Below are 25,764 nucleotides of genomic sequence, written 5' to 3'. Positions count from 1 at the left end.
GTTATCACTTCTATGTCAGTGTGCCAGGATTTATTTTGATGATGTCCATCTTTGGTTATCACTTCTATGTCAGTGTGCCAGGATTTATTTTGATGATGTCCAACTTTGGTTATCACTTCTCTGTCAGTGTGCCAGGATTTATTTTGATGATGTCCATCTTTGGTTATCACTTCTATGTCAGTGTGCCAGGATTTATTTTGATGATGTCCATCTTTGGTTATCACTTCTATGTCAGTGTGCCAGGATTTATTTTGATGATGTCCATCTTTGGTTATCACTTCTCTGTCAGTGTGCCAGGATTTACTAGAATGATGGCTAGTTTTGCTCTCTACTACTTTGTCAGTGTGCCAGGATTTATTTTGATGATGTCCATCTTTGGTTATCACTTCTATGTCAGCATACCAGGATTTACTAGGATGATGCCTATCTTTGTTCTGTACTTCTCTGTCAGTGTGCCAGGATTTATTTTGATGATGTCCAACTTTGGTTATCACTTCTATGTCAGTGTGCTGGTTTATTGGGCTGATACCCACCCATCTTTGGTAATCACTTCTGCGTCTGTGTCCCAGGACTTATTGGGATAATGCTGTGGTGATATGCATGAGTGCAGGTCCTCACTGTATTTCTGCCTTTCTGACATATGATGGGGTACAGAAAAGAGAATCATCTCTCAGACTTTCTTCTTTGGAATTTTAAGTTTTTTTTAATGAAACCTGTATATGTTTTCTGTCATCTTGCTTCTGTCACTAGTTCTCATCACTGATATTACTTATGTTACTTGATCTCCTCTCTAACATTGTTGTGTTACTTGTTCTCCTCTGTGGTGCTGTTTTCATTACTTGCTTTTATCTGTTATTTTCTGTTACTTGCTGTCCTGTGTGACATTGTTTCTGTTTCTCTGTTTCTGTTACAGTTTCTCCTGTCTGACATTGTTTCTGATACTTTCTCTCCTCCATGAAACTGTTTTTGTTTTTCATTCTTTTCTGTAACATTGTTTCTTTTTCTCATTATCCTATGTGATGCTTCTGTTAGTTGCTGTCCACTATGAAATTGTTTGTTACTTGTTCATTTCTGTGACAATGTTTCTGTTTTTTCGTTCTGTGTCATTTTTCCTCTATTTGTTCTCTTATTTATTTATTTATTTTACATTTGTTGACCGGGAGAGTCCCACTGGAATACAAGTCCATTTTCAGTGGAGGCTCGGGGAGAAAAGCTCCAAGAGAACAATTTTTTACAAAACATAGTTTTAAGGACATACTTTTTACATACAATTTCCATAGACGAGACTTAGACATACATATTAACTAACAGATAGGATACATTCATTCTTTACAATATAATATTAAATTTTAGAAGGTATTCCTAAGTTTAGGATTCCTGTGATAGATTTACTATCAGAGTAAAAGCAGAGAGACGTAGAATAAGGCTCCGAGAGAGCAGATGATGCTCACTATAGTTAAGGATAACACATTGATTCACTATATGTCTTCGCCTGGTTTTAGTTGAGAAAGATAACAAATTGATTTACAATATGTCTTCTCCTGGTTTTAGTTGCTTATGGAGAGCTCAACATTGCTGGGGTAGTTTTCTCTAACTCCTGGAGAGATGGGATGAGCAGTAGATTAACAGTCCTAATTGGGTGCAGTACTATGATTGGTTGGCTTAGCAGAGTTACTTAAGTTAGGTGAAGTGTTCTAATGAGACAGGAGCACAGTCGATTATTCAAAAAGTGAGTTTTAACAAGTTTCTTGAACTGTGATGGGGATTTGTTGTCGGTTATGTGGGCAGGAAGGCAATTCCAGGTTTTTGCTATACAGTGGCTGTAGATAGACTTACCAGCTTCATTGTTATATTTGGTTACTTTGAGGAGGTTTTGTGTGCTAGACCTCAAGGGCCTGGTGGTTGTATTGTATAGGGTTGCAAAAGAATTTGTAGGGCTGGGGTGTTTTCAGAGTTATGTATTATTTTGTGGGCTAGTGATAGTTGATTGAGTTGAAGTAGTAGTGGTAGTTCTAGCCAATTGAGTTTTTTTAGGCATTCACAGTGATGTGTTCTGATGGTAGAGGTTGTAGCGAATTTGGCTATCTTATAACAACTTTCAAGTTTGTTTTGGTCAGATTTGCGGAGGTTTGTAAGCACTGGGGAGGCATAAAGTAGGGTGGATAGTAGGTGAGTCCTCGCTATTGTAGTTTTGGAGTGGTCAGTGAGGAATTTTTTATTGCGATACAGTAGGCCAAGTTTTTTATGGTTGTAGAAATATGTAGATCATATCTAAGGTGATTATTTCAACCCCTAAGAGTTTGGTATGATTTGTGGGGTGATTGTGGTCTTGTTAAAGGAGGAGATGAAGAATCAGTGGGAGGTGTGGCTCTGTGGGAGCTAAAGAGTACTAGCTTTGTTTTACTTGGGTTCAGAGTGAGCCTTTGGTTTGCCATCCAAGTTTCTGCTAGGGAAAAGCATTCTTGTGTTAGGGAGTGAAGGATGTCAATTGATTTGGCTGCACATATTATGGTGGTATCATCTGCATATTGCACTATTGAGGCTTTAGGAATACTGTCTGGGAGCTGATTGGTGAAGAGGGTAAAAAGAAGTGGCCCCAGGATGGAGCCTTGGGGTACTCTTAGGGAGACTGGTAAGGAGGGGGAGAGTTGGTTTTGCCACATTACAGCTTGTTTCCTTCCCTCTAGGTAGTTTTTGAACCAGGAGATGGCAGGGGTGGTAAGGTTTAGAATTGCTAGTGAAAGAAGGAGTTTTTTGTGGTTAACCATTTTTTCTGGTTAATTGGGTAACTTGATTAAAGCAGTTTGTTCATTTTCTATTGTTTTATATAAATATATATATATATATATATATATATATATATATATATGCTTTTACTGTAATTTGTGTTTCTTCCTACTTTATTACTAGGGGCATTGACTACAACTCTGATCTGCGATATATAACAATAAGTATCCTTTTCTGTGCTTTTAAACTGTTTTTTGAGTGTATCTGCTTTATTTTCTGAAAAAAAAATAAAAAATATATATATTTGTTTCTCGCCTTTCTAAGCTAGTATAGTCCAGTTTTCAGGTTAGTGCTGAATTCAGGGCTGTGTTACAAATCTCTGTTTGCCCATACCTTACTTGGATAGAAGGAAGTTTCTCTGTTCACCTGTGAGAGAAGGGAGCTTTGAGTAGCCTATCTGTCCCTGGAAGAGTGGTTTCAGCCCAGAAATTAGTAGTTTATTGGCCATTTTGGGCTAATTTCTATCTCTTTCATTTCCCTGCTATAAATACCATATCTGCCCAGTTTTGTGCACTGGGCAGCACTGGTTAGCTAGGGTAAAACTATTCCTGGCTACACAAAGTCTCCTCTTCAATTTTTCCCTTGGAACTAGACAAACTTTCAACTTAAGCACTCAAGCCATTCATTTCTCGGCCCGGCACTTGCTCAAAACTTATAGCAAGCACTTATAAACCCTAGCAATAGACCCTCCTGTACTGTATAGAAGGACAAGGCTCTCTATTTGACCTTACCAGCCATCCAGTAAAACAGTTCACTCTACCTATCCAGGCATGTCCAAAGGGCAGTTTCAGGTGTACTCTCCAGTCCAACTGGTGAATCTGGGCATTTTGAGGCAATGTTACAACTGCCTCATGTACACAGACAACCCCCTCCTCCTACCACCAAACACTAATACATGCGAGAGATGCAGTTATACAGCCAAACTAGAGGCTACGCTCTCACAACCCAAGACTGGATCAGACAGTCAAGAGGAGAAGGCAAATACTTGCATCACACCACCAGTCTTACATAGACCCATTAAACCAGCACTGGCAAAAAACACACATAAATACATGGAAACATACTCGGAGGCTCTAAAAAAACAACAGAGATCTTCAAAGCAAACATCCAAGCAGCCTCCACCCCCCAACACAAACCATGAAACACATACTTCACAAAACCAGTGTGCCATGTAATCACAGCCCTTAAGGCAAAATAACATACCCAACATACTAGTAATAGGTGACTCTATAGTCAGGCACACTGACATCCCACTCACTAGGCTGAATAAGGAGAAGGTTACTGTTAGCTGCCTGTCGGGTGCCAGGATCCGCCACATAACACAAGCACTCAGGTCACTCCAGAACAAGTACAAATATAACTCTGTCATTGTCCATGTTGGTGTGAATGACCTGAGCCGTACCTCCCTGGACTACATGAAAAGCGACATGGAAGAGCTCTCTGATCACGTAGCCCAGGCCGGTAAGACCCTGACCCTGAGTAGCTTACTGCCCTCACCAAGAATGGTACCACGGTATAAAAAAAAAAATTCTCGATTTTAACAATTGACTAAGTTTCTGGTGTCATTCAAAGGGGATCCGGTGTCTGTCCGCCTGGGATGACATGCTCGACAAGCCATGCTGCTTCACTAGAGATGGCTTGCACCTGTCACCCTTAGGCTTTTCAATACTTGCCAAGGCTCTTGCCACCCCTATTGTGCCTTTTTTAGGCAAGGCTCAAAAGACAAACCCACCGCTGTAAATAGCACAAGTAACGAAAAACTGAGGGCAATGCTACTAAGTGCCAGAAGTCTAAACCTCAAAATGCATGCACTTGAGGCACACCTCAGTATGGAGAAATCGATATATGTGCAGTAACAGAAACCTGGTTTAAGGCTCCAGAGAGCACCCCAGCACTACCAGGCTACAACTCATACCATACATTTTGGCCACAGAACCCAAACCGAAATACAAAAGGAGGGGGCGTATCCATATTCATCAAGGATATCCACACCTCCAGGTTAGTGGCACAGCACGATGCATCAGAGATCATCCACGTGCAACTAACAATGGGCGAAACTGCAATTCAAATTGTAGCTTGCTACAGATCACCCACCATGTCCCAGGACCCCCATTCCGCATTTCTGGAAACACTGGGAAACATAAACGTCCTACCAAACACCCTAATATTGGGTGTTTCCATTACCCAAACATTAACTGGGAGAACTACTCAAGTACTAACTCCCTTGCCCAACTTTTCCTAGAATTTATAAACTCAAACGCCCTGGTTCAACTGGTCAACACTCCCACCAGAGGTGATAACATATTGGACCTGGTCATCACCAACATGGGTGACCGGTGTTCCACACCAGAGGCCAACCCCTCGCTGGTTAGATCTGACCATAAACAAATCACTTTGGATATCCATATTCCGCCCCCACCCCCGTACAAGAAAGCCACTCTGAAAAACTTTTCAAAAGCAAACTTCACATTGCTTAAGACCGAGGTGGAAAGTTTCAAAGCCCCCCATGCTGAAGGATAACACTGTCCAAGCTGCAAAATCCTTTACTAATGCATTCTACGAGCAGCTACAAGAATGCATGGATTGTGCCATCCCAAGCAAAACCAAGACTCACTCCTCCAAGAAAAGGAAACCAGTCTGGTGGACTCCTGCCATAAACAAGCTATACAATAGAAGGAAGAAACTAGTACAGAAAAGAGTAAAATCCCAAGAAGGGAAGACATCCCTGATCAGTATCAGCAAGAAACTATGATCCCTCATAAAATCATCCAAGGCGAGCTTTGAAAGAAAAATTGCCAAGGACTCCAAAGATAACCACAAGGCATTCTTTAGCTATGTCAAGAATCTAAGTGGCCATGCTCAGATCTGCTCGGAGTTAGTGCAGAATGGCACAAATTACACTGAACCGCCCGATATTACCAACATCCTGGCAGACAGGTTCAGCGCAAACTTCACCCCCCTCTCACCCCCAAAAGGGCCCATAACCATACCAGAAGAATGTAGAGTCCCTGAAATCACAGGCACTCAGGTTAAAACAGCCCTCTCCAAAGCAAAAAAACACAGCATCAGTGGGACCGGACGGTGTCCCAGGCTGCATCCTACACGAGTTCAAAGACGAACTAACCCCTCACCTAAACACACTGTTCAAACTCAGTCTCTCCACAGGCTACATACCCATAGAGTGGCGCACAGCAACGGTTATTCCGCTCCACAAAGATGGAGCCACAACAGACCCCGGGAACTATCGCCCTATAAGCCTGACTAGCTTGGTCTGCAAGGCTATGGAGCACATCATCATGGAACTCATTAACAGAGACATTGGGAACCTCCAAACACTGGACCCTACCCAGTTTGGCTTTGTTAAGGGCAGATCATGCCTCCTAAACCTGGTGGACCTCTTTGAGACAGTTACCAAGTCTATAGACAAGGGAAAGGTGGTACACACAGCCTACCTAGACCTTGCTAAGGCCTTCGACGACACCATCCCCCATTCTGGTATTATAGACAAGCTCACCAGCCTGAACATAAACCCCTACATCACAAGATGGGTTGCCAAATGGCTCATGGACAGAACCCACATGGTGAGAGTTGTGGGTGCTAGGTCCATCTCTAAACCAGTTACAAATGGTGTTCCCCAGGGCTTAGTCCTAGGACCCCTCCTGTTCGGCATATACTTCTCAAAAGGGTTCGCATCCAGATCAAAAGAGGTCATTGTGCCCCTCTACTCATCACTCATCAGACCCATCTTAGAGTACAACGCCCCATTTGGGATGTACCTTACAAGACACCTGCAACAGCTGGAAAGACCACAGAAGTACCTCACCAAGAGGATCAATGACCTCAAACAGATGCCCTATGCAGCTCGACTGAAGAAACTCCAGTTGTACTCGGTTGCATACCACCTACTCAGAGGTGATCTCTGCCTGACATACAAGGCCATGTCCAAACCGGAATTGATGGACATGCTCCACCTAAACAAAACCTTATCCCCTCGAGCCACTCACTTTAGGGATCTAAACCTCACCACAGCAGTAAATAGGGCGTGCGGGAGGGATAGATTCCTGTTCCAGAGACTTCCCATGCTTTGGAACAAGATCCCAATCTACATTAGGCAGAGCTCCTCGCTAACACTCTTCAAAAGAAACCTTGACGAGTGGATGGGAAACAGAAAGTTTACCTCAGGGATCACTGCAGTGGCTCTGCTGGACAGAGACACAGGGAAGTAATCTAAGGGGGTGGTGAAAGCCAACACATTTTGGCTAGGCTTATAAATGCCTTTGGGCAGATAGCCTAGTACCCACCTATGAACTTGTGAACCTATGAATGCTTTGGACAAGTCAAGGAAGGTGGCAGATCCAAGAAGTCCGTTGTTTCTGTGAGTATTGACAATGTCGGTGGAGGTGCTATGGAAGGGTCTAAAGCAGTGTTGTTGTGTTGGTATTAGGTTATTTTCTAGGAGATATTTCATTAGTTGCTTGTGTACTACACTGTCTAAAATTTTAGATAAAGGGGGTAGTATGGCTATAGGGCAGTAGTTATTGAGTTGCAGGGAGGTTCCCCCTTTATGTAGAGGGATGATATGTAATATTTTCCATAGCTTGGGTACTATACACTTGGAGGTGGATCTGTTAATTAGGATGGAGACAGGATATGATATGGCTTCTGCAGCCGGGTGGAGGTATTCAGCGGATAATTTAACTGCAGCAGCAAGAGACGTTGGTTTGAGTTTGCAGAGTAGTTTTTCAATGGATTTGGTTGGTTCTGGGTGGAAGCTGAACTTGGGGCAATTGTTAGTTGGGGTGAGGGTGGATTTGCAGGGGTGTGGATGTTGTCATAGGGTTGGTTGTTTGCAAAGGTCTGGTTGGTTTCTGTAAAGTATTTATTAAATTGAGTGGGGATGTCTTCTTGGTTGTTATCTATTTTTGGGGTTGGGGTAGTTGTTTTACCTGGTTGACCATATAAAGCAATGTGTCTTTTTAGTATACATCTTGATAAAGCCTGGTACTAACCAGGCGAAATCGTTTGACTGAATTTTGACTGCTGTTTGGTTTTACATCTTTGTTACGTCCATTAAAGACAGTTCCATTACTTTTTTTGGGTCGGTCGTCTTCAACTGTGGAAGTTTTTTGATTATTTGGACTTTGTGGTAACTTTGACTTTGTTACCTGGTTGTAGAATAGAGTTAATTGTTGCCCAAAATGTGTGTGGGTTATTCCTGTGCTTATCCTGTAACTTTTGGTAGTAAGATGTTTTGTCTGTTTTGTTGAGTTTTTTATTTGTTCAATTGGGATTTACTGTTGAGGTAGTTGGTCCAAGCCTTGTTTCTTTTTTAGAGGTGGGATTTTGTGTCTGTGGTTAACCAGGGGGCATATTTAGTTTTAATTCTTGTTGTTCTGGAGAGGGTGTGATGGTTAAGGGTGTTTTAGAAGGTAGTATTGAAATATAGTACAGCTTCATCAAGAGGCAGAGTTTTTAGGGGGGGTACAACTGCACATTTTAGGTCGTTTGTAAAGTTGGAGTTGTTAAAAGTGTTTTTTTGTTTCTAATTAGGCGCGTAGATATTTGGGTCAATTGTGATGATTTTGATCTGAGTAAGAATGTGGCTTGGTGGTCACTCAGGGTGTCTGGTAGACACCCTGCTAGGGATATCAGTGATGGGTGGGAAACGAGTATCCAATCTAGAGTGGATTGGTGTTTGGTTCTCTTGTCTGTTCTTGTGGGGGAAGTGATGAGTTGGGTTAGGCCATGTAGGTTAATATGGGAGAGTGGGTTATGACCGGAACAGTTTTGCCAGTCAGTATTAAGGTCTCCTAATACTATGCTTTCCTGGGGGAGGGAGTTAGGTATCCATCCTAGGAGTTTTCTCTTCTGTTACATTGTTTTATATGTCATGTTTCTGTTACTTGATCTCCTCCCTGGCGTTATTTCTGTTACATGTTCTTCTAGGTGGTGTTATTTCTTTACTTGCTTTTATCTGTTATTTTCTTTTACTTGCTGTCCTCTGTGACATTATTTCTGTTACATATTCTTCTGCCTGACATTGTTTCTGATACTTGCTGTCTCCTCTTTGACATTGTTTCTGTTTTCCTTTTGCTTCTTTGTCATTGCTTCTGTTTCTTCTTTCTCTGTCTCTGTCATTTTCTATACTTGTTCTCTTCTGTGACCCTGTTTATCATTGTCTTGTGTCATGATTCTTTTACTCGTATTCTGTGAAATTGTTTTTGTTTCTCATTTTCCTGTATGATGTTTCTGTTACTTGCTGTCCTTTGTGACATTGTTTCTCTTACTTCTTCCCTTCTGTTACATTATTTCTTTTAATTGCTTTGCTTGACTTGCTGTCTTCTGTGCTATTTCTATTATTTTGTCTCCTCTATGACACCATTTCTTTTACTTGCTCTTCTCTTTGACGTTGTTTCTGTTTCTTCATTCTCTGTGTCATATTCTGTCATTGGTCTCCTCTGTGTTGTTGTTTTTGTTTCTCATTAGCCTTTGTAATATTTCTGTCCCTTGCTGTTGTCTATGACATCTTCTCTGAAAATAAGACAGTCCTCCCCTACTGGGCACAAATCCACATGTCACAGATGTAGAGTCATACATTGCTGCTGCCCTCACCATCCTCTATAATAAAAGGGTGTCTTCCCTGCTACATTGACAGCCCTCGCTTCCTGTGTGCACATCCACATGTCTCAGATGTAAACTGTTACACTGCTGCTAGCTTCACCATTGTGTACAATAATGCAGCATCTTCACTGCTACATTGACCGTCACCCTTCCCTGCACACATCCACGTCTCAGATGTGAACCATTACACTGCTACTTCTCTCACCATCCTGTGCAGTAACGTAGCATCTTCACTGCTTCATTGACAGCCACCCCTCCCTGCACACAACCACGTCTCAGATGTGAACTGTTACACTGCTGCTTCTGTCACCATCCTGTACAATAATGTAGACCTGTGTCCCAGCATGGGCTTTAGCACTCCGTCTACTTAGCACCATATTGTTATCAAAACTCTTACCTTGTTCTCCTGCTATTGTGTAGAATTTCTACTCCTTTTGTTTGTGCTGGCATCTGTGACATCAGAGTTCTCACTCTACCTCCTGCCTTGATGTGCTTCTTTTTCTGCATTTTTGCAGTATACTTGCTTCAACCACTGTGTCAGATGTTAATGATTGTGAGCTGGTTCCCTTATTCAGATCACTCGTACTGCCTTGTGCACAAGCACACAAAGATGTAAACCAACTTACTCTTCCTTCATTTACTCATCTGTTTATTGACTTCACTAAATTCAAATGTGCACATCTGTCTAGTATATAGAGAATTACAGATGGACTGCATACCTCCTGCTGGGATGACTAAGTCCAAGGCATACACTATACAGGTTACAGGTTTGCTATGCCAATTATGACCTCTGTTTAGCAGTTTCTGAGGGAATGTAATGGTGAGAGAGAGAAATGAGAAATCTGCACAAATTGAGGGTTTGGGAGGCCACAGGACTGGCTCTGTTTAGTTAAGGTAAATGCTTAGGTTGGCCAAGTTGCCATCCCTTTTTCTCAACAGACGTGGTACTAAGTACATGTTCCAAAGAAGAATAGAATAAAATGAAATGGAATCTGCTTGAGCTGTTCAGACTAAAATTGAAGTTTAATGAATCACAAAGCAAAGGTTAAGCACTTTTGTTCCGTACACTGGAAATTCTTCAGAACAATCACAATTACACAGTCAACCCTTTTATATTCAAACCAACCAATCAAACCTCAATAAAAAATCACATGCTTCATATAACAAAAATGTATATAAAAATATATAAATGTATGTATATATATATATATTAAGAAATATATATCAATACAAATACTTATGAAACATAATTCTTTAATTTTAAAACTGATACAGTTGAACAGCCATCATTTAAACCAGGAGGGGAGAGGGCATTTAACCTAATCTGCTGGTTTAATTCTTACTAGTCCTGTAATTGTCTATAGAAAGGATAGGTTTTTAAAACATCTATTAGAAAACAATTCATTTCATAGACATTCGGGAAGGAGTGGTACCTTTAAATGTGGACATTGTTCACAATGCAAGTATATATTAGAGACCGATAGATTCAACATTAGAGGAATTGACTATAAAGTCAGTGGTCATTTTTATTGCACCACCTCTTCTTCTTCTTCTTCTTCTTCTTTCGGCTTTTTCCCGGTTAGGGGTCGCCACAGCAGATCACCTGTCCGCTCATGATTGGCAGTGGAGTTTTACAGTGTCGAGTTGCAAGCCCGGTGCCCAACCTCCCACAGAAGGCACACACATGCATGCGCTCATGCCTACGGACATTATATACATGGTTTTTGGACAATATATTTATTTTGTGGGTGCAGATGGAAGAAAAACTTAAAATATTTTTTGACATATATTAACAACACAGTTGATTTCCTGAGTTTTTCTTATAATTACAATGTAAATCAAATTGCCTTCTTGGATGTGTTACTTAGCAAAGATGTTCTAGGGGGGCATTATGTTTCTTCTATTTATTGCAAGCCTACCTTTTCTAACAATTACCTTCACTACTCAAGTTGGCACCCATAACATCAAAAAAAGTCAGTAGTAAAGGGTCAGTTGGTTAGGCTTGCCAGAATGATTTTGGATATAAATATTTTTTTATTCTGAATGTGACAAATTAATGGACATGTTCATAAGTAGAGGTTACCCAGTAGGTTTCTTGCAAGACATAAAGGTAATTGTTAAAATAAATCTGGGTATTTACTCCCCTATATTACATGGTGTAAGTAGATTTAATGGAGTAGACAATCTTGTTCTGAATGGTAATAAAAAAAAGGTGAAAAAATCCTTTATTACCACTTTTACTTTGGGCAGTCTAGCAATAGCAACTGTAATTAATAAAAATTGGCCATTACTCACAGTGGATCATTTGCACTTAGAAAAAGTTGGACCTAGTCCTGTAATTGTCTGTAGAAAGGATAGGTCATTAAAACATCTGTTAGAAAACAAATCATTTCATAGACATTCGGGAAGGAGTGGTACCTTTAAATGTGGACTTTGTTCACAATGCAAGTATATAATAGAGACAGATAGATTCAACATTAGAGGAATTGACTGTAAAATCAATGGTCATTTTTATTGCACCACCTCTAATGTTATATGTTTAGCTCAGTGTTTACAGTGTCCCTCATATTATATTGGGAAAAGATATCTGAGATTAAAGGACTGTATTTACGAGCATAACACAGATATTTAAAAGAAAAAAACAACACATGCCGTGTATATATGGATAATTCTACACATTTTTTTTGGCTTTTTAGCTCTTCAGCAGGTTAAGAAGGATGTTCAAGGTAATGTACTGATGAACATCTGAGTGAGCAAATGTTGTCAACCCTCCTGGTTTAAATGATGTCTGTTCAATTGTTGTACCACTTTTAAAATTAAGGAATTATGTTTTATAAGTATTTGTATTGATATATATTTATATATATATATATATATGTGCATTTATATATTTTATATACATTTTTGTTATATGAATCATGTGATTTTTATTAGGGTTTGATTGGTTGGTTTGAATGTAAATGGGTTGATCAAACAGCTCGAGCAGATTCCATTTTAATTTAGTTTATTCTGGTTTGTTTTATTTGTGACATATGTTCCAAAGACTTGTATTGTTCTGCTTCTCTTACTACCATATTGTAAATGACTGTTCTTCTGGAGCTTTCCTCCCCGGGCCTCCACTGAAAATGAGCTCACCTTGGCCCAGTTGACCTTCCTGGTAAACAAATGCAAATAAATAAAGAATAAACAGCACAGGCTGGGATGAATACTAAATGATTCCTACAGAAGGTACTCCCTTTCCAGTTACAGGGGACACATGGAGCAGTCCTGGGTATTTACTCTGCAGCATGTACTGTGTTTGTGCCAAAGGAGATAGTATTTTCTTGCAGCTAAACACATCGCTTGCAGCCACGTATTTAGCCTAACAGTTTCACTTTGGTTCTTTTTTATTTTGTTCTAGAGTTCGCTACCTGCTGTGGTTGCTGAAACATTACCAGTAACCACTACTGCCACTGTGAATGATTCTACATGTGATGTGACAGATGTGCCACCTGGATTTCTGTACAAGGTAAGCAATGTATCTGAATTAAGAAAATCTGAGGTAGCCGTACTTATTTCTATCAACCTTTTCATTTCAGCAGCAGCAGAAGTTACACTACAGTGTGTACAGGTTTTGCACAGTGGTGAAAAGAAATATCATGATGTTACGATGGCATTCAGATTACTTACTGCCCTTATAACTTAATTTTACATTGTTCAGGTTTTGTCACAGTGATAGTATGAAGTTGATTGCCTAAATTCTTTTTGTTTTGTGAGATATATTAGTAAGTGTTTTAGCATCTCACAAAAGGATGAGTGAATAACAATCTGTAGTCTATGGTTCTTGCAAAGGATTCTATCTGAAAAGGCCAACAGATGCTGACGTACTAATGATTTAGAATAAAACTATTTTATATTCCCTTGTCCTTATTTTTAATCTGTTTCTTTACTGGGTGACTCGCTGGACACAGTTGCATATTTTCATGAGGAGCCCAGGACTGCTGTCTGGCTAAGTGACTCGCTGAGAGTCACACAGGTAGCCAAATGAAAGTGGAAGGACCCAAACCCTGTTCCCTGGGAACAGGAAGCAGCTCTTTAATAACTCAGAGCTTTAGTCCTTTGCGCCAATTGCCAGACAGTTGTCCACTTGGTTTTAAACAGTATATGTACATTTTTCATTTGGGCATATGCAAATGTAACTGAGTTGTGTTTATTATGAAGTGAAATTATTATATTTATTTGACTTTTGCATGTGTATTACTTATATTACTTGTGACTGATGCACAAATGCACCAGTTCCTGCCAGCTGCCAGCTAATGACACTTATTTCACAGAGTTGTTCCTATATCATATACATGACTGTTACAAAAAAAAAATAAATAAATAAAAAACCTTAAGGCAACCCCTAAAATAAAATTACAATAATAAAAATGGAGCTAGGAAGTGGAACTACTTGTTGGTAAATACACAAAAGCACCAAGTATTATTTGTAATATTTATTGCAGTTGTTTTTCACTAGCACTTGAGAGCCATTTGCACGTGCACTTTGTCATCTTTTCGTAATTTAACCTGGTATATGACCTGATCCAGAGATTGTCTTCAGCTGTGACTTCAGAACAAAAGTCGTGCAATTGTTAGTAGTACATAGTAATATACAGATACATCGTACAAATACCTTAAGATACATTTGTAGGAGAATGGAAAACATCAGGAAGTTTTCTTATCCATTGCACTTGGTACCTCTTAAAGCATTTGTAGTTGACACATAGGTCAAGTATCAGACAAGATACAAGCTTTTGACGTAAACACGGGAAATGAGCATGAGAGTGGTTCACCTGGATCAATGCTCTAACCTGGTTAACAAATGCAATGCAATAAATCCATAAATATTCTATGTCTGTACATATTTACAAGTCACAGTGGCTACATAGTAAGTCAAGTCTCCCAACCAGAGAAGAAAAGCACCTTATATCTGTTTTATCTACTTTGTGTATCTGTATCACTGATCTTTTTTATCTGTGTTATGAATATCCATCACTTAGATCTGTATTTATACTTCACATAGAGCTGTTTTGTCTATGTTATCCGATTAGATCAGATATAAAATTATATAGGTGCATGAGGTCTGTAAAAGCAAATCAAAGCTTAGCATGAACAAAAGCAAAGACTGCTAACTAGGAGCATGGAGTAAAACAGGAACAAAAACTCAAAGAAAAGGATATTCCATGCTGCCACGACTGAGTAATATGAATAATATTTATTGACAAAAATGGTAAGCGCTTTCGCGGTAAAACACCACCGCTTCTTCAGACCAAACATAAAAAGTTCAGATACATATTTAAAGTAAAAACAAACCTATCAAAATTTCCAACTAAATCACATGTTAAAAACCTAATATGGACATAAGGAATGTTTAAAAACACCAATAAAAATAAATATGAATAAAAAACTAAACCAAATCTATTGAGGTCAAGGTAAAGACGACCAAGAGAAATAGAAAATGTAAAGAAATACACTTGCCCGCTGTGATGAAGAAACACTGTGAAGAACTTCCTTGTAGACAGAGAAAAAGTCTGTATACATCAAGGCTTTACATTGGACGAAATCTACAAGTAAGATCAACTGTTGGTCGAGCTGATCCAATAGAATCCAAATGCTTATAGCATCTCAAAAACATGCACTTCATTGAATAAACAAGCAAATAACCTGAAACCATAAACAAAACAAGAAACATCTCTGTATCTGTCAAAAATAACATCAAAAAATAAATCCAGACACATATTAAAATGAAGAACATAAATTAATATTATAAAGGTTAATATGATGTAACTGTACATCAACTAAAAAAACCTTATATATTTACTAACAAAATATTCCAGCAGTAAAAATGTAGTAAGCATGTTCTGAGCTGATCACCACCTGATTTTGCTTATCATTACTTTGGCTGAAAATTCAATTACATAATGCCGTCGGAACAGCCGACGACCGGAGTTTCTAAAAAACGCAAGGAAAAAGAGAAGGACAGGCATCCGAGATCCAAAACCGACGACGAGGCTTCCGTTAAGCCAGTCGCCGGTTCTCAGTGAGGCGCTTTCGCAGTCCCTGACACCCGCTACCTCAGAGCCACAGGCCGCTGACAATTCCCACGTGGAGCCAGCTAGGCCTCTGGATACTCAAGGTATTGGACACTCGGAAATCATTCCCTCAGATGGGTCCGGAGCCGCTAAGCAGGCATCGGCTTCTGAGGGTGTTTTCAGACCTACACAGTTATATGTAAAGTCTACTTCAGCTTCAAAAGCAAAGACAACAGCAATTTTAAAGGCAAAGAAACAAGTACAGCATTCTCCAGGACAGTCTTCCATGCCTAAAAAACAGATGCTCAAAATGGCCGAAGACCTTATTACCTTGATCAGGGGTTCCCATCCCCCTCCTGACAAAAGGCCTAGGCAAGAGACAGACTATGACTCTTCAGATCAGGTTTCCATTTCCTCTGACTTCTCTTCTGTACAGGAATACTCTCTTCCTCCCTATGAGGATTCTGATGCTGAAGAATCCATTCCTTCAGTGTCTCCTCCTGAGGATTTTTCTTTCGGGGAAACCCTGCATACCATGAGGGAGCACTTCCACTGGGAGAGGCAAGATTACTCAGAATCAAAGAAAAGGCTCAGAGATTTTCTTTTACTTCCTCAGCACAGGCCTCTTGCTATTCCCCCTGTGCTGGACATTGTAGATGATGTATTTTCAGAGTCCGGCCTTTCTCCAGACTCCTTACCTCCAGCTCCTGTTAAACCAGACAGATATTACAGGGTTCCTGATTCTCATAAATTTCTTTATAAAAACCCTGTTGCTGACCCAGAAACTATTTCTCAGGGTCCCAAGGTGGTTAAGGCCGCTACTGCAAAAAAACCCTGTCCCTTCTGAAAGCGATTCAAGGGCACTAGACAGATGGGGAAAAAAGGTTTACACTTCTGCTACTTTGGCTGTGAGGGCTTTAAATTGTCAATTTCATATGATTAAATATCAGCAATACGTAATGTCACTGTTAAAACAGAAAATGTTGACTAACTCTGTACAGAAAATAAGGAAATACAGGATTTATTGCATGCAACTGAACAAGTGGAAAAGCATACATTGCAATGTGGTTTTGACTCTCTGGAGGCCTCCTGCAGGGCCACAGTTACGGGTTCTGTCATTAGAAGGCATGCTTGGTTAAAGGAACAAAATCTGCCTGATCATGTTAAAGCAAAATTATTAGATGCTCCATTACAGCGTGATACTTTATTTGGTGTTAAAGCAGAGGAAGTTTTGAAGAAAATGGAGGACAAAGCAAAATCTATGCAAACAGTAAAGGATTTCTTACAGGTGCAGCCACCAAAATTTAGCAGGAACTGGCCTACAAAGAATTGGTCCTTTCCAGTGTAGGACAGGCAACAAAGAGGTAGATACAGACATCCCAGAGGCAGATCCCAGCCCCAGGGTTCATACAGGCCTAAACAGTGGGGCGCTTCTACCTCCAAAAGTGGAGAAGACAAAGCACAGCCATACAGGAAACAGTCCCAATGACTTGCTTCTGCCAGCACCAAGCACTTATCTTCTTGCAGCCCCCTTAGGGGGAAAACTAGCACTTATCTCTCAAAATTGGCGCATTATCACCCAGGACAAATGGGTATTGAATATAGTGTCCCAGGGCTACAAGTTCCACTTTCACACCATGACAAAGGCAAAAGGTATGCCAAACCTGCCACACAGTCAATGGGCAGAGGCACAAAAACAAGTTTCGTCCCTTATGCAAATGAGGGCCATTCAGCAAGTACCACAGCAAGAGCAGGGACACGGATTTTACTCAAGACTTTTCTTGGTTCTCAGAAAGGACAAAACCTGGAGACCAATACTGGACCTGTCTATTCTAAACACATTCCTGGACGTTCCAAAATTCAAAATGTTAACTCTACAGCAGCTTCTGCCCATGCTGGGCAAGAAGGCTTGGCTTGTAACTTTGGACTTAAAAGAGGCATACCTGCATATACCAATCAGACAGTCTTGCAGAAGATACCTCAGATTCATAGATGGCTCAATGCACTATCAATTCTTTGCACTGCCCTTTGGCTTATCTACTGCACCCAGAGTCTTCACAAAATGCCTCGCACCAGTAATTTCATTTTGCAGACAAAGAGGAATTCAAATTTATCCTTACTTGGACGACTGCCTTATACAAGCAGAGAGCAAGGACACTCTACTAAAGCATCTGGCATTCGTAAAAAGATTATTAATTTGCCTAGGGTACACAGTAAATGAAAATAAATCAAAACTAGTACCCTCTCAAGAGATAATATTCCTGGGTGCAAGCTTAAATACAACTGCCCAGATGGCTTATCTCACGCCAGACAAACAAAGGCAACTAACTTCTTACTTCAAAATGTTGGCAACAATGACCCAGTTATCTGCAATAAAAATTCTGCAGGCTTTGGGCTTCATGGCATCCTGTATTCTGCTAATTCCATATGCCAGACTGCATATGAGGAAACTTCAATGATACCTAAAAAGTGTCTGGACTCAACATTGTCAAAACCTGGAAGCATTAATTACCCTCATTCCTTGCCTGCAACAAGAGTTTCGATGGTGAGCTCAGGCCTGTCACCTCAACAAGGGACAGCCATTCAGTCTACCCACAGCCAGGCAGTCAGTAACAACAGATGCATCAGATTATGCCTGGGGAGCACACATGGCAGGAAAATGTATTCAGGGCACATGGCCCACAAACCAAATGCATTAACATATCAATCAAAAAGAGATGCTAGCTGTTCAGAATACCCTGACAGCTTTCAAAGATCTACTCCATCCAGGACAACTACTGGTAAGGACGGACAATACTACAGTCATGTGGTACATAAACAAGCAGGGAGGCACACATTCCTACCCCCTCTGCAGACAAGCCATGACTTTGTGGAACACAGCATTGACTTATCAAGTACACCTGCAAGCATAATTCCTGCCAGGAAAGGACAATACTCTGGCAGACGAAGTAAGCATAAACCTTACGGATCACCATGAGTGGAAATTGAATCCAGAAGTCTTCAGCATGATAACAAAGGAATGGGGATGCCCAGACATAGATATATTTGCCTCCCCTCACAACCGCCAACTACAGAAATTCTGCACAAGGACTTATCACAAGCAAGCATGGAAAGTGGATGCTCTGTCATTCAGCAGGAAAAGTCTAACAGTATATGCCTTTCCTCCTCTGCCTCTCCTCCCCAAGGTACTCCTAAAGGTCAGACAAGAGAAGCCAAGAATCATTCTGATTGCCCCAGACTGGCCACGCCAGCACTGGTACCCAATCCTAAAAAACTTGTCTCAAGGCCCAGCCTGGACATTGCCTCTAATTCCTCACTTACTGACCCAGCGAAACAATCAGATTCTGCACAGCCAACTCAGGACCCTAAATCTGGCAGCATGGTGGATAATGTAACCATTCAAAGCACACCTCTCTCTAAAGCAGTGATGGATGTTATTTTGGAGGCCAGGAGGCCCAGTACCAGAAAATCTGATGCAGACAAATGGAAAAGATTCTGTGCTTGGAACCAGGCACAAGGAATTGACACATCTGTACCAAATATTCCTCAAATTTTACAATACCTAACTGAGATGCTGGACAAAGGCCTATCCTGTTCATCAATTAAAATTCATGCCTCAGCCATTTCAGTTCATTACAGTATGGAACCTCCTATTATTTCCCCATCCATTGCTAAGACAGTACCTCAGAGATGCCAAAAACATAAGACCTCCAAGAAGAGCCCCAATACCTGCATGGGACCTCAATTATGTCTTGGAAAAACTCACACTGCTGCCTTTTGAGCCAGCCAATACAGCTGACATAAAGTTTTTATCTTGGAAAACAGCTCTACTCCTAGCAAAAACCTCTGCAAGATGAGTTTCAGAGTTACAGGCACTCATGACTGTGGAACCTTTCATCATTTTCCACCCAGACAGGGTTTCTCTAAGAACTAACCCAACATTTATGCCTAAGGTAGTGTCTAGTGTGGCACTTAACCAAACCATTAATTTGCCTACCTTTTATCCAAACCCACAGAATAAGGGTGAGAAACTTCTGCATTCCTTGGACATACACAGACAACTATGCTTCTACTTGGACAGAACTAAAGCTTTCTGAAAAACTGAACAACTTTTAGTGGCATACGCTGCAGGATCTCAAGGAAAGCTTATCTCAAAACAGACTATTTGAAAATGGATAGGCCACTGCATTCATTTCTGCTACTCACAACATGGCAGATCAGTGTCCAAGGGCATTAGGCCTCATTCTACCAGGGCAGCAGCCACTTCAGCAGCCTTTCTCAGAGGAGTACCAACCAAAGACATTTTAGAGGCTGCAACTTGGAGTTCAGTGCACACTTTTACAAAGCACTACCATTTACCCCTCTACTCTAAATTCAGAGCAGGCTTCGCCACTGCAGTTTTGTAAGGCCTTATAGCCTCTCCTAATCCTATTTAGGTCCAGCCACCCAACGTTAGCTTTGGGATTCAACCCAAGAGTAATGACTGCAACAGTGAAACACGATGAACATAGTACAGTTGTGTACCTACCATAAATGTAGATGTTTGAGTGTATTCACTGTTGCAGTCCAGGTTACCCATCCTCCTTCCCCCTTTTCTTTGCTGGGAATTACCTATATTTCTCTATCCTATGAAGGAAATGTTTATTTTACTGCATGCATAATTATTGGCATAATATTTTTAGCCTATTTTGGGGACACCTGACATCTGGGGCAAGAAAAACTGAAGAAAATGGCGTCGGCTGCATCTTTTATACCCCTGGCACACTGACGTCAGGGAAGAGGTGACAGCAACCGATGCCGGACCTAGACTTTGGAATTCTGGCCGACCACGGGTAGCCTGCCAGCAGGAATACCCAAGAGTAATGACTGCAACAGTGAATACACTCGAACATCTACATTTATGGTAGGTACACAACTGTACTTTTTTCTGCTGCACAGCTAGGGATGCTGCCTGCCAGGATTTTCTCCTGCCATTCCTTAAATCAGGAACACTGTCAGGAAGTTTGGCTTTGGTGAGTGAGTGTCATTCATAGAGCTAACACATTTCTGAAGTATATTTTTCTGAGGATTTAATGTTTGACTTGGATTTCCTGTTTGTATTTAAACTATGCTGACATAACAGTCTTTCTTAAATTTTAACTGGCATCCTGGAAAGTGTGAAATGTGACCATAAACTGACAGATTGATCAAAAGGATTTCAAAGTAAGTGAATTCAGAAAACACAGAGGCTTTATTTTGATAAACATCTATATTTAAATTTCATGCTTAAACTTGCAGCAAGGATTTACATACAATTAGTAAAATTAAGTTAACATATATATGTATGTGAGTGTGCGTGTGTATGACACCTGAATTTGTTCAACAAAGCAAAATGTTGACACCTGCTTGATGGACTACAATTGGTCAACATATGCACTAGATCGACACTCCCCAAGTGGGGGAATATTCCCTTTCCCTAAGATTGTACAATCTATTACTTAGTATGTATAGTAATCGGGGGGTATGGGGTGTGCAGGGGGGAGCTTGCTCTGCTGCAAAAATTGATGATGTTGTTTGTTTTTGTTTATATACAATGAAGATTTTCTTTGTGCATGCGTAGTTGACTGTTGACATTTGCATTGTCACCCTTTTGTGGTTGGCATTTTTCATTTTGGCATTTTGCTGTGTCAACAAAACAAAGGTAAGTAATCCCATGTAAATATACATAAATATACATAAATATGTATATATATATATATATATATATATAGAGAGAGAGAGAGAGAGAGAGATAAAACCACTTTTTTCACTTTTAATCAACACCTTGTACCACCTTATTAATATAATGCCTTCTGAGGCATTTTAAAATAAAAGTAAAATAATGGCTCTGTAATCCATTTGAAGTTTTTGTTTTCTGTGATAAAATTACATATGCATTTTTATCTTTAGTATAAATAATGTAGATAAGAATAAAAACTCAATATAAGAAAATTGTAATATATACATTGCAGAAAAGAGTTTACAAATCTTATTTTTCTTCTTCCTGTTTCACCTCCTCAGTATGATCTGTAGATCATTCCATACTTACTTAATGTAATAGATTCCATAAGCATATAAAACTTGTCAATGGAGATCGCCGTACAGTGCGGAACATGAACTTTATCATTCTCTTCACTGCAGTGTGATCTCAGAGTTGGTATATTTAACTAGCAGGGGTGTGGGGGGCAGAAATGTGTCTTCTGCTGTTTTATTGTTTTCGATTTTTTTTTTGTTTTGAGATTCCACAACTTCAATTTTCTGGGCTTCAGTATTTAGAGGTTCAAAGTTGTGGAATTTCAAAATGTAAAAGTGGATCCATATACATACATACACTCGGGCATTATAGATAAGCTCACCAGCTTAAATATAAACCCCTATGTCACTAGATAGGTTGCAAACTGGCTCAAGGACAGAACCCACATGGTTAGAATTGCCGGAGCCATGTCGGACTCCAAACCAGTTACAAGTGGCGTCCCACAAGGCTCAGTCCTGGGACCTCTCTTGTTCGGTATATATTTCTCGGAGGTACAGGCCAACACGGAAGGACTGTGGCTGACCAAGTTTGCAGATGACTGCAAACTGGGCGCCATAATCGACTCTCCAGCTGGCACAAGCATCCTCCAAAAGGGCCTCATAGAAACAGACAACTGGTGCCAGAGCCATGGCCTCAAGCTAAACGCCAAAAAGTGTATAGTCATCCCCTTTGGCAAAAACAAATTGCCCACAAATTACCACACAGGTGGTAATCCATTAAGTACAGAAGAAGTAATTAGGGACCTGGGGACCCAAGTTGATAGCAATCTCTCATTTGACAACCACGTGGCCAAAGTGGTTAGAAAAAATTTTATATAGCCCACCTAATCATGAAGGGATTCACATCTAGATCAGGGGAGGTCATCGTGCCTCTTTACTCATCCCTCATCAGGCCCATAATTGTGTACAATGCCCCTTTTGGGATGTACCTTACCAGACACCTGCAGCAACTGGAAAGACCCCAAAAGTACCTCACCAAGAGGATCAAAGGGCTCAAACAGATGCCATATGCTGCCCGGTTAAAGAAACTCCAGCTCTACTCAGTGGCATACCGCCTGCTCAGAGGCGATCTGTGCCTGACCTATAAAGCCATGTCCAACCCGGACTTAATGGACATGCTGCACCTCAGAAAATCCAAATCCCATCGAGCTATGCACTTGAGAGACTTGAACCTCAGCACTGAAATAAATAGGACATGCTGGAGGGACAGATTCATAACCCAGAGGCTCCCTTCACTCTGGAATGAAATCCCAGTCCAGGTTAGGCAGAGTCCCTCATTGACTCTCTTCAAGAGGAATCTTGATGAGTGGATGGGAGATTGTAGGTTTACCCTGGGTATCACTTCTGTGTCACTGTTAGACAGAGGCACAGTATACTAACCTCGAAAAAGGGCATAGCAAAATTAATTTAAAATTGGTGGCAAAAGCCAAACACACTCTGGCTAGGCTTATAAATGCCCTAGGACAGATAGCCTAGTATGAACCTATGAACCTATGAGTTTGGGAAAGGGCGGTTACTTCAAGCTGCTTTCTAATTGCAATGCACATCCCTGGGGAAACCAGTGTGCAAGCAGACAGCCTCAGCAGGTCCATTCTGACCCCTCATGAGTGGTTCCTCAATCAAACAGTAGCAAACCAGATTTCCAGCTGTTGGGGCCAACCTTGCTTCAATCTTTTTTGCTTCTTTCCTAAACAACGAATGCTGTGAGTAGTAGTTTGCTCTGATCCCCCTGGAAGGGGAATCACCGAGGAATGCTGTAGTCCATGATTAGCCCCCAGATCTCCTTTATACTTAACCACCCTCTTCCCTTGATCCCAAAGTTTCTACGGAAAGCCAGCCTGAAGTGCTCAGTGATCCTCGTTGCCCCCTTCTGGCCTTGTTAGGTATGGTTCCCCTTCCTATGGTCTCACCTGAAGTATCTCCCATGGATACTGGATCTCAATCAGGACCTCATCTCCCGTCCGTCAGAGCATTGAAAACCCAATCTCCACACACTCAAGCTGACTGTATTGTTTCTCTACTTCCAGTGATTATAAGAAAGTGCAGGCTAGCTTCCCCAGTACACAACATAATCTTGGCTTCCCAGAGAGCTTCAACAAAAAAGATCTATAACAGTTAAGTGGAAAAGATTCACGATTTGGACTTCAACAGAGAATATTGATCCATTTACAGCTCCTTCATCAGCTATTCTCCTTTTTCTGAGTTCACTTTTTCATAACAGCACTAGTTTCTCAACCATTATGTTACAGCAGTTTGCCATTTCTAATTTTCATTCAGGAAAGGGATCTTCTTTTTTTTCCTCTTTGAAATTCTGCAAGACTTTTATGAGTATAGGTATTTTTGTGCTAAGGCCTCCAATAAAAGACCCTTCTTCCCCTTGGGATCTTGCCCTTCAAGGCTTCACTTAAAAACCTTTTGAACCAGCCAGTAGTTGTGACTTGAAATTTCTTTCATGGAAGATTATATTCTTGATAGACATCACAACAACAGCCAAGAGAGTATCTGAACTGCAAGCCTTGTCAGCCAAACCTCCTTACAGTATTTTTCATAGAGACAGAGTTTCCTTAAGAACTAATCCATCTTTTATGCCTAAGGTAGCAACAGAATACAGTATTAACCAGTCCATTTTGCTGCCAGTTGTCTTTCCAAATTATTCAAATAAAGGAGAATGTATGTTTCAACTGTCTATGAATATCAAGAAGATGTTTCTATCTGCACAGTACAAAAAAGTACAGAAAATCTGATCAAGTCTTTGCATCCTTTTCTACTAATTGTTTGGACCAAGCAGTATTCAAGATCACCCTGGCTAAATGGATGACAGATTACATTTCTACTGTGTATTCCCAAAAAGGTGTCGATTTGCCTTGTCCACCAAAAGCCCACTCAACTAGATCCATGGCCACTTCTTCAGCTTTTTCTGCCAGAACATCAATTGATGAAATATGTTCTATTCCACTTAGTCTACGACTCATACATTTGTTTTGCATTATAACTTGGATATTGTCTCCAGAAGCAGGGCATCCTTTGGCTTGACAGTGCTCCAGCATATTCTTCCGTAGGGGCCACCCAGGAGTTACGTAGCTGGGGACTCTGACCCAACAGTGAGGAAGAATGAAAAGGACAACATCAAATATAGAAGTTATGTGCTTACCATACCTTGGCAGCTGTGTTGTCCATTTTCATTCTTCCTCACTCCCCTCCCATCCATCCCCCAGCCTTAGTATCTTCAAGAAGTTGCCTAGAGGAATTTGGAACCCATATATTTGGGGCTTGGGCGCCAGAAACTCTTGATCTGATCTCGTTCTTGCTGGTAATGTTACCTATTAGGGCAGCAAACTGCATCTGAGGAGTTAGGGAAGATATGATGCACTATGGGAAAGGGAGGAGCTCAAGACTCGAATCCTAAAGTCTTGTGACTGTGGCCAAATCAGATCTGAGGTTGGATCTGAAGACCCAACAGTGAGGAAGAATGAAAATGGACAACACAGATGCCAAGTTATGGTAAGTACATAACTTCTATTTATTAGAACTAAAGTTTTACAAAAATGTTTTTATTTTTCATGTATCCAGAAAATAGAATATGATTCCGCATAAAATTATGAGAATTCAACAAATGGAACGTTTTAAGAAAGAATTAGATGTTTTGGTGAGAGAGAGGGTGCTTGTCTCTAAGTACATTTTGTAGCAAACGCTTTGAAGGCATTCTTGGCTCTGAGTTTGTATCTCTATCACACTGAACATTGAATGTCTTTTGGAATTGTTGAAGTATTTAAGTCCTTTAATTTTCTTGGTTAGAAATTGTCGGAGCCTTTCCACTTGTGCAGTATGCTTGGAGTTGTACATGCGAAAGGGGGCACCATATTCAGTGATTTGTCAGTTTAAAAAAAAAAAAAAAAAGAGGAAATAGATTTGCCAAATGCCAGAAGTCTCAACAGTAAAATGTGTGTCTTAAAAATATATATTTATTGAACGTAAATGTCAGTGCTGTGGAAAATAAATGTAGGTGACATGCATGTCTGTTATATGAATCAGTTTTATTCACATAGCAAAGCATTAAAGCTAGGCTGTTGAAAAATTAAATCAATATATGTGATGTTAGCAGAAATTAAAACAACACCTTCAAAAAACTCAGGTGCCAAACACAGGTCAAGGCATAACATATCTGGTTTTGCTCTTCCAGGTAAACAGGTTCCAGGTCTTATAGGAAATATATCTTACAGAATCATAGGATCATAGGACATTACTAGGCTAT

At 40.5% G+C, this 25,764-nt stretch overlaps 1 protein-coding gene across 4 annotated transcripts in view; it reads left to right on the top strand.

Moving 5' to 3' along the window:
- Positions 1–25,764, top strand: part of BIN1 (bridging integrator 1) — a 2,421,789-nt gene that overhangs the window by 2,148,938 nt on the left and 247,087 nt on the right. For all 4 annotated transcript variants that reach the window (XM_044060666.1, XM_044060667.1, XM_044060664.1 and 1 more), the window contains one exon: positions 12,809–12,916. In XM_044060666.1, the coding sequence (XP_043916601.1) occupies positions 12,809–12,916 (108 nt within the window). The remainder of the gene's footprint in view (positions 1–12,808; positions 12,917–25,764) is intronic.

The sequence above is a fragment of the Protopterus annectens genome, chromosome 2.part0 (assembly GCF_019279795.1).
Source record: "Protopterus annectens isolate FY-2018-M chromosome 2.part0, PAN1.0, whole genome shotgun sequence".
In the NCBI taxonomy this organism is placed as follows: Eukaryota; Metazoa; Chordata; order Ceratodontiformes; family Protopteridae; genus Protopterus; species Protopterus annectens.
Note: the sequence above shows the minus strand (reverse complement) of the source record. Positions and strands in the feature narration are given on the sequence as shown.